The sequence below is a fragment of the Ixodes scapularis genome, unplaced genomic scaffold, assembly GCF_016920785.2.
Source record: "Ixodes scapularis isolate PalLabHiFi unplaced genomic scaffold, ASM1692078v2 PGA_scaffold3__209_contigs__length_174095766, whole genome shotgun sequence".
Taxonomy (NCBI): Eukaryota; Metazoa; Arthropoda; class Arachnida; order Ixodida; family Ixodidae; genus Ixodes; species Ixodes scapularis.
In genome coordinates this window covers 116,978,747-116,988,326 of record NW_024609868.1, presented here as the reverse complement: position 1 = coordinate 116,988,326, position 9,580 = coordinate 116,978,747, and the positions used below count along the sequence as shown (strand labels likewise).

The window sequence follows — 9,580 nt, the reverse complement described above, 5'->3', positions numbered from 1 at the left end:
ATGGGACGGTAATTACTTATGAGTTGGCGATCACCTGTTTTGTGAACAGGTACTACGTTAACTATTTTCCAGTCACGTGGAACTATGGAAAGCGTGAGCGATTGTGAGAATATGTCACAGAGGAAAACAGAGGAAATGTGTTTAGTTTTCATGAATAGCTTCGAATTAATTTCGTCGTCTCTGCAGAGCTCGAGGAGACTTTTAGGTTGTCTAATGTTTTCAATACGCCTGCGTGGTCAATTATGATAGGATTCGTCTGAGGGTGAGATAATGGGCATGAGACAGGAACGTTTAAATATTGATGTGAAGAAATTGTTAAGGTAAAGAGCACTATCTTCATTCGAAAGTAGGATGCCATGGTCGTTTATGAAAGGAAGAGACAGAGCTGGGTCGACTACCTTCCAGAACTTTCTGGGTTTATTTCTTAAAATGTTGGGGAGGTCGTGAGTATAAAACTTGGTTTTAGCATCAGTAATGGTGGTTTTGTATGTTCTAGCACACGCATGATACAGGCACGTAACCAGGGGGGAGGCCCATGGGGCCTCCCCGCTGGCTACGTGCCTGGCATTCCGGGGGGAGGCCCATGGGGCTTCCCCCCGAAATTTTCCATTTAGCTGGGACCTCCTCTCCCCCCTCCCCCTCACACAGCATTTGCCATGGGCACCCCCCCCCCCCCCCCCCCCCCCCCGAAACAAAATCCTGGCTACGTGCCTGGCATGATATGCATCCCGCGAGGCTCAATTGTTGACATACTTCGCTTGTTTATAAAGTCGCTTTTTCTTGTTACCACGACTATGCACTGTTTTGTTATGTCATGGGTGACAGTCATCAGATATGATGCGGGTAAGTGGGATGAAGCGCTCAACTAAGTAGGTTAGCTTATTTCTATAGAGCGTCCATTTTCCATCGACGGCTCTTTCCTCGAGATTAACAGAGAATGATTGGTAAAAATCTTTATAGGCATGAGTTGATAGACACGTAGTCGGCCCTAGCGTAGTCGCGAATGTATTTGCAATAATGTGATTTCCGAGGAACAGAGAGAAAGAGTTTCGTAGTAACCCTGAAACGTAGGGGATAAAAAAACGGACAGAACAACGAAGTCTCTATTTTTGTATCATTCACCAGATCGCCTGCGTTTTTTTTTTTTTCTTTCTTCAGAGAGAAAGAGTGTTATGTCGATGACAAGATGGTCGCGAATTCCTGTTAAGTAGGTAACGTTCCTAAAAAGAGAAGGTTCCTGAATTGAGCACAAGTCGAGTAAGAAATCGGTAATTCCAGTAGGCTGGGTGATAGTATTTGTTAGGTTATAATTAGGGTTCGGAGTTTTCGGTTTAAACCAATAAAAACCGATAAAAGTACGCCGAATCCATTTTCGGAAATTCGGTTTTAACCGTAAAAGGTCAGTTTTTAGGTTCGGCATTTTTTATTTAAACTGACAAAAACCGATAAAAGCACGTCGAATCCGTTTTCTAAAATTCAGTTTAACCGGAAAAGGTCACTTTGACTTTCCAGTCGTGCCGCAGAGCCGTGGCGAAAAAGTGGAACTACAGTGTCTATCGAAACGTGTCCGAATGAATGGGATACACGGATGCCATCACGACGTTTTGGTTTAATGTGCGCATCATCGATCGGAATTTGAAGTCCGAAATGCCCCATTACCTCGCCATGTACAAGCGTGTTTTCCAACTCGTAAGGAAGACTGACATGTTAAAAGCTCTGCATGTTGTGTTGTGCTTCAAAACGTCGCACCGTGTCTCTTTCGGCGGTCACAATTGGTTGATTGGCCGAATTTGGCTCAGGCAGCGCTTCATCTCCTCAACCTCCCAGTGTCCAGTGTTAGCGTTGAGAGGGCATCGCCGAAGCCCAGGGTCATATTAACAGGAAAGAAATAGTGCGGATCAACGAGGAGAACCTGCGAAAGTACACGTGTGTGTACTATAATACGATCACGAATCCTGATGAACAGAAGGTGAAGTTTTATGTTTTTTTGGGCATAGGCTTCATATCTGACTACTTCTGTGTTTTTTTTTCTTGTTTCTTTTACAGTTGCACACATTTGCCAAATGAAGTGTCCATTTCTTATTCAATGTATCTGTGCCGTTATTCTTTGAGCAATCACAAGTATCAGAGCTACAAGGATCATCTGATCCGGTGTTCGTTGGTGTTTATTTTATATTCGCCGAAAAAAGCCGATAAAATTTTGTGTGCGTAATATACGCCGAAAAAAAACGAAAATTGAATTTTAAAATAAACACCGAAAAAAGTACGCCGAATTTTGAAAAAATAGAAACCGAAAACGCGGAACCCTAGTTATAATCTAGGCAAATACCTCTAAGTCTTGGGAGGAGGTGCATAGTGGCTACGAAGGTAGACCAATCATTATTCGGGTAATTAAAATCACCAAGAAGTACAACAGAACCGTTAGGATATTGAGTAGCGAGTTCAGAAAGACACTTAGTAAGCTCAAAGGTGAATTCCTTATTACTATCAGGTGGCCCATAACATAGCCCCAGTACAACAGAGGGTGCGGTAGGGAGGTAAACCCATACGACTTCTAGTTCGGTATAAAGTGGAATGCGCTGAGACGGGATTTGATTATTAATAGCCAAAAGTAGGGCTTCCCCCTTTCTAGTAATTCTGTCGCACCTGTACACACGAAATTTTGGATAAAAAGGGAACAATTCAGCATCTGATATGTTGGGATTCAGCCATGTCTCAGTAAGAACAACAAAATCGGCGTAACATGTTTGAATTAAGGAATTCACATCATCGATCTTTGGGATTAGGGTTCTAATGTTAGTAAACAAAATAGAATGAATAGAAGATATCTTATTGATAACATGGGGTTTAGCAATTTGATTGTGAGTGGGCGAACGGGAAGAACGCCGGCATTGCTGCGTGCATCTTTCAGCAACCGAGGCAATAGTTAATTTTAAGAAATGGCTTCTTTTTTTTTTTTTGGTTAACGACTCTTTCGCTACAATATTAAAAAACACAAAAACAAGCTAGCTGGTAGCGAATCATGCTAATAAAACCCATGGACTCAGGCAAAACAACACAACGAACACAACGACGTTGCGTTGTGTTCGTCCCCTTCGGTGTTCCTGAGTGTCGGGTTTTATTACAATGAACCCTGTCGTTAACAATTTGCTAAAGCTTTCGCTGAAACACCCGGTATAGGCCCGTAGCTCTCAAGTTTTGAGCAGCGCTCCAGGCGCGAAAAATGGAATATTTGGCTCGCGTTTCGAACATGCGTCAATACGTTTCCCCCGCTAGAGTTTTTTAACGTTAACAATGTGTTTTATGCCTTGATTTATATTACAGAACATGCGACGGTGTGACGGATGGGAAGACGTTTAATACCTCCTGTCAGGTGTGCTAAACAATCGATGCTTACGATGTCGCGGTGGACGCACAGTTGAAGATATTGCAAATTGCTCTGAGTTATGGTACACAACCAACTTCTCAATCTTAACAAAAGAAAAAAAAACGGTGAGTGTGCAGGCGAGCTGGAGGATGATGATCATATCGAAAATTACCCGAGACTGTGGTAAAAGATGGTAAACACCGTGGAAGAAAAAGGACACACACAAGAAGAAGGACGTCTTAAAGTTCCATGAAGTTTCTAATCTTTTACTCGGGTAATTTTCAACATTCTCAAGCTTCTTGCTGTTGGAGCCTTTCGCACACAGATGCTTAATGATAAAGCCCATTTTTACAGAAGACGCCGAGAACGCCTGTATCGAACCAACGCATAGACACGATGTGACGTGTCTAGTACGTATACGCTGGAAAAGAGACATGGGCAAACGAAACATAACGTCAAACGTCTGCAGTCCACCCACAGGATGGTGCTGTGCCTATTATATAAAGTCACTTAGGTCGTACATTAGTAAGTGACCGTGAATGGATGACCAAGTCTACAAATTTATGAAGTTCGAAAAAAATTATTTCTAGCTAAAATAATTAGACGGGAGAGTAGGCGCGCCGACACGTCCTTAGAGTCTATGTAGCCTTACACTTTCGCATGATATGACCGTAGCTGTAGTCCCTCGATGTGCACACGGATTGTAAAACGTTTTGAGATTCTCATGTTTGTTTTATACATACATTGAAGAAGCGATGCTCGCGAGCTGATTCATGTTGTTGACATAATGAACCGTGCACATGCGCACATTGAGATCGGGTGGTTTTATACCGTTATTATACCTCATATTATGTAATACTAATTTGCATTTGAAGACATCGTAGTGTTTGATATTGTAGCTTGTGACATGTCGTGATCCTTTCATCTTTTGAACTTCTAGGAACACGGGTGTATCTTCTATACTTACACGTTAAAGGCGCACTAAAGTCATTGTTGAAAAAGGTCGTTTTTGATCTTATATTGTTTAAAATGTACACTCTAAAAAAGGGGGAGTAGACGTTACACCCCTTGTCACATATACGACACCCTAAAACTTCAGTTGGATGTACAGCGCACTGACGTTGTACCGACGCTACCAAATTTCAAGAGCGGCTTGATACCGAGTTGTACAACTCATTAAAATAGTTAATGTAAGTCTGACTGACTGCAAAAAAAAAAGTTATCGGTGTTTTCTAGGCCCAACTGCAAAACCTGTGTGTTTTTCCTGTAGACTTTGATACGTACTTTAGCACTTTAATATGTCATATCGCATCGTCATTTATTTATTATTTTATTTATTTATTGATACTGTCGGCCCTTTACAAGGCCTTTACAGGAGTGGTAATACATACAAGAAGTAAAAGAACAATCATGCACTGACACTTCAAAAAAGTGATTCACCCGGAGGTATAAAAAAGCAAAAGAAATACATTCAAAACACAAAGTCACGGCACATTATCAAGCACTATACTCTTTATATTTTTAACAAAATCACAGACATTTGTCATAGTGACGACGGAATTCGGGAGTTGGTTCCATTCCTTTATTTCCCTAGGAAAGAAACTAAATTTAAAACAATCATTTTTGACAGATGGTTCCCTGGTGTGCATGCTATGACGATGTCTCGTACATTCACTGACGCGTACGTCCATGTAATTATTTTTGTCTATCTTAACTAGACCATGAATGATCAAAAAAATAAATTTCAGGCGGTCGCACTTTGTTCTTAATTCAAGAGAAGGAAGTTCAGCAAGTCTACAGAGTTCAGTGGGGGAATGGTTACGATTATATTTATTAAAGATAAACCTGGAAGCAAGCCGCTGGACTTTATCAAGTTTCGACGAGTTAGCTATTGTACATGGATCCCACACTACTTTTGCGTATTCAAGGATAGGTCTCACCAGTGTTTTATAAGCTAATGTTTTAATTTCTGGCGAAGCACTTGCAAGATTTCTTCTGAGGTACCATAGTGCCTGGTTAGCTTTTCTGGACACTTTTTCCGTGTGTGTATTACATCTTAAGTCGCTTGTAAAGGTAACTCCTAAGTACTTATTTTCGTCTACACGAGGTAGGTTGGTGTCATCTATAAGGTAATCATAATTTAGGATATGTTTTTTTCTTGTTATAGACATAACGACTGATTTTCGAGGGTTTAACACCATTTGCCACTCGTCGCACCAATGTTTGATATTGAGGAGTTCATTTTGCAGTTTTAGTTGATCTTGTTCAGTTTCTATTTTATTGTACAAAATACAATCATCCGCAAACAGCTTAATTGGAACTGATATTCCACAGCGTATGTCGTCTATAAATATTAAAAATAAAAGCGGTCCTAGCACACTACCTTGTGGAACTCCAGAAGCAACTGGAGCGGGTCTAGACACACAGCCTCCCAACTCAACGAATTGAACTCTCGATGAAAGATACGAGCAAAACCAGTTTGTAATGATGGGGTTCTTAAACAAGGCGTTAATTTTAAGCAACAATTTAGGATGAGACACTTTATCGAATGCTTTTGCAAAATCTAAAAATATGACGTCCGTTTGGCCACGGTTATTTATAGATTGGGAAAGATCGTGCACGGTTTCGATGAGTTGGGTCGTTGTGGAAAGACATTTACGAAATCCATGTTGATATTGAAACAAAATATCGTGATCGTTGAGGAACGTTAAAAGATGCTTTGAAACAATATGTTCGAGAAGCTTAGAGCACGTGTTAATGAGAGATATAGGTCGGTAGTTTCCGGTAGTTTCATCAAAAGTCAAATTTGGGGGTTTTACGTGTCAAACCAACGGCGGGCATCTGGCACGCCTCAGCGGAGGACTGAGGATTAATTTTGACCACCTGGGGATCTTTTGACGTGCAACCGAAAGCTCGGTTACACGGCGTCTTCTCCGCAATAAGCCTCCGTCAGATTGCGGGCACCTCGGCCGGGATTCGAACCCGCCACATGGGGATCCGTAGGCCGACGCTCTCGCCTCGGAGCCGGTAGTTTCATCAACCCTCTTGCAAAAGTTCTGGCAGTCAGTTCGACGTCAGCGCGCTGTACGTCCAACTGAAGTTTTGGGGCGCCGTAAATGGGTCAAGAGGTGTAAGGCTACACCTTTTTTTTTTCTTTTTTTAGAGTGTATTAGTTCCCGCATATACCAAGTCCTATATTACAAAACTGCCTATTCATCTTGAGGCAAGAGGTAAACATGTGGACTCTTTTCACTCGCGGACTATAGATTATGTGGACCAATCAAAGCCCTACAATACGCGCAGATTCGGAAATATTTTTATTAAAACTCGTTTCGAAGAGAGTCTGATAGGTACACATTCGAATAAGACTCCTCTTTTTTACCGCCGGGCGAAGCCATCGCTTGCAACTCGCCGACAAGCGCCCTTCGTCGACCAGTTCACTCGGAAAATTCTTCCCAAGGGGGCGTGTCGCGTTCTTTGACTGCGGTTTTAAAAACCAGGAAATAAGCTACGCACGATTGTAATTTCTGGTCTGTTGGGATGCTCAGAGCGTCTAGACTGAGTTGTCACCACAAAAGGACGATCTCAGAATTGACTTCGATCAGTGTCCCTTTGATAGTAATCGTAATTATGCCTGACTAAACGCTCCATGAACAAAATATTAATATTTGTTCAACCTCTTTTTAGGTTCGGCCACATCATGGCTGCAGCAGTACGGGTTGACCCTGACGTCTCGGGGATCGCTAGATTAATTCAGGACGAAGAACACCTGGATCAGTTCTGCATGAACTATGGCTTGGCGCCCCCAACTGTGCCGCCTAGGATCGGGGTGGTGGTCGGCGTATGCAGGGACCTTCGATTTAACCGCGACAAACCGCAGTGCCCCGGAACCGTTACAAAACAGAAGCTCAAGGCCAAGAAAGGCATTTGGAATCAGATGAGATGTGGTAAATGTGCTCGTAAGCGGTCGGAGCTGAAGCATGGGGCCAAGGGCTCCTTCTCTGGGCTCATCGATGTACTGGGAAGACCGAACGTCAAGGTGGGCCGGGCCGAGGTTTTGGCCCTGCTCTACTTTAAGTGCCGCGGGCACTCCACGCGTGAAACGAGGCACGATTTTAACAGACATTTCCCCATGAACGCGCATATGCAGGGAGATTGGTTCTGCTATACACGCGAGTGCTGTGCCAAGGAACGGGAGACTCTGCCCCTACTGGAAGGACCCGGTAAAAACGTGCAAGCGGACGAGGCGCTATTTCGGGGAAAAAGAAAGGGGAACGTGGGCCGGATGCTGGGAGCGGACGGGTACGGTTTCCGCCGAAATAATTTCAACGGGAAGGTCTGCGGGACCTGGGTGTTTGGGATGATCGACGTGCAGAGCGGCGAACTCCAGATGGTCAGTGTACGCAGACGGGACACCCTGACCCTGTGTCGCGAAATCCAACGGCACGTGGCGCCCGGGACCACGATAACCACGGACGAGTGGGAAACTTACAGGAGGATTCCCGCGCTCCGGGACGCGGCTGGAGTTTCCCTGGACTATACCCACCTGACCGTCAACCACAGCCGTCAGTTCGTGAATTCCAGGAACGTGGCCCACACTCAAAATATCGAGTCTGCGTGGGGACTCGCCAAGGCGCTGCTCGTCCGCATCATGAAGGGGTGGAGCGGCCCGAGTGCCAACACACCGAGAGGACGAGCGGAGGCAGACCGCATGGTGCAGACCTACCTGGACTGGTGCTGGTGGCGATCCATCAACGGTCCCACGAAGTGCAAAGACACCTTCCTGCGGCTCCTCGAAACCATCGCAAGGCAGTACCCCCAAAGCAAAGGTAGGGAGAACTAGCAGATAAAGCCGGTTGCCGACATTTTTACCAAAACCCATGCAATTGTTCATGTGTTTGAATGCACGGAAATTTACACATTTATTTTAAACCTTCCAGATATCGCCAGCGCCAGGTCAACGCCGACGACCGGTCTACCCCTCTCAGACGGGCATTCCAAAGGCCTTCAAAACAAACAACTTTAAAGAAGCGGCCAATCAGCTCGCGATATTAGAGTTTTCGTAGACCGTGTTCGCACCTCCGCTAACGCTGGATCGGTCATGGAGTAGTCATGCCTGGGTGTATGTTTCGCTGCGACTAACATGGTTGACGTCCTCGGTGAAAACCATGCCCAGGCATGGTTTGCACCGAGGACTCGATTATCGTGCTTGCGTTAGCGCAGGTGAGAACCCGGTCTCTACTAACGTTCAATCGCGAAGCGTTTTTTTTTTTTTTTTTTTGTTTTGTTTTTTGCGGTTGATGTTTTTTGTGTATAGTTTGCGAATTTTCTTAAAATTATTATTGCTTCATCTTTACAGTAAAACCTAAATCTTCTATTCGCTTAACTTAATTTTTGTTTAGATCAGAGTTGTTAATTTATTAATATTGATTGTTTCATTCATTCGTATACCGTTATGCCAGCTTTCGCGTGGTTTGTGCCCCAAGCTTAATTCCTTCCCTCGTTGATTTTGTGCAGCATTACAATCAACCAGAATGGAGATTCTTATCAACGTACTTTTCCATGGTTTCTTTGACTTCGCGAAATTCAATGCATAACACAGAACTTTGTAAATAAAATGTATTATATTATTTTAAACCCTTTTCTACGTCTTCAGTTCCTGGTGACATTCTTGCCAAAATAAAGGCACGAACGTCAATATTTACATTTACTTGTCCAACGTGTACGAAAAAAAAAAAAGAGGAAAGTACCGCACGTACAAGTAAACAAAAAACACTTTATTTTAAAGTGAGCGGCGCGCCCGTGCGGCGGTGGGGAACGATTTAGAGATGAGCCTTTAAAAGAACAATTTGTAGCCAAACTTCGTGACGGGTGAAGACGGTCGGTGAAACCAGAAAAAAAAAACAAAGAAAAACAAACACACAAACAAAGAAATATGAGTAATAAAACAGACAAGTTCAGTTAAACACTGTATAGCGCTGTCTTTTCTAGAGCTAGGTAACTGATCGGTTAACCTACCGATTAATCGATGAATGCTTTAATCGCGATTAATTTATTAAACCGGTTAATCGGTAAAATTTTGACGAACCAAAAGAAAGTAAAAATTGCACGCTTTCCCCGCAAAGACGTGGACGAGTACATCTGTATAAAGTAAACTATAGGTGCAAGATTTGCAACTCCTGACAATTGCACAAGGTTACACGTGCCCCCGTT

At 43.4% G+C, this 9,580-nt stretch overlaps 1 protein-coding gene across 1 annotated transcript; it reads left to right on the top strand.

Moving 5' to 3' along the window:
* The first annotated feature begins 7,727 nt into the window (after positions 1-7,727).
* Positions 7,728-8,210, top strand: LOC120836995. The gene has a single exon (XM_040206153.1). It carries the CDS (start codon positions 7,728-7,730, stop codon positions 8,208-8,210), a length of 483 nt encoding a protein of 160 aa, XP_040062087.1.
* The last annotated feature ends 1,370 nt before the right edge of the window (positions 8,211-9,580 follow it).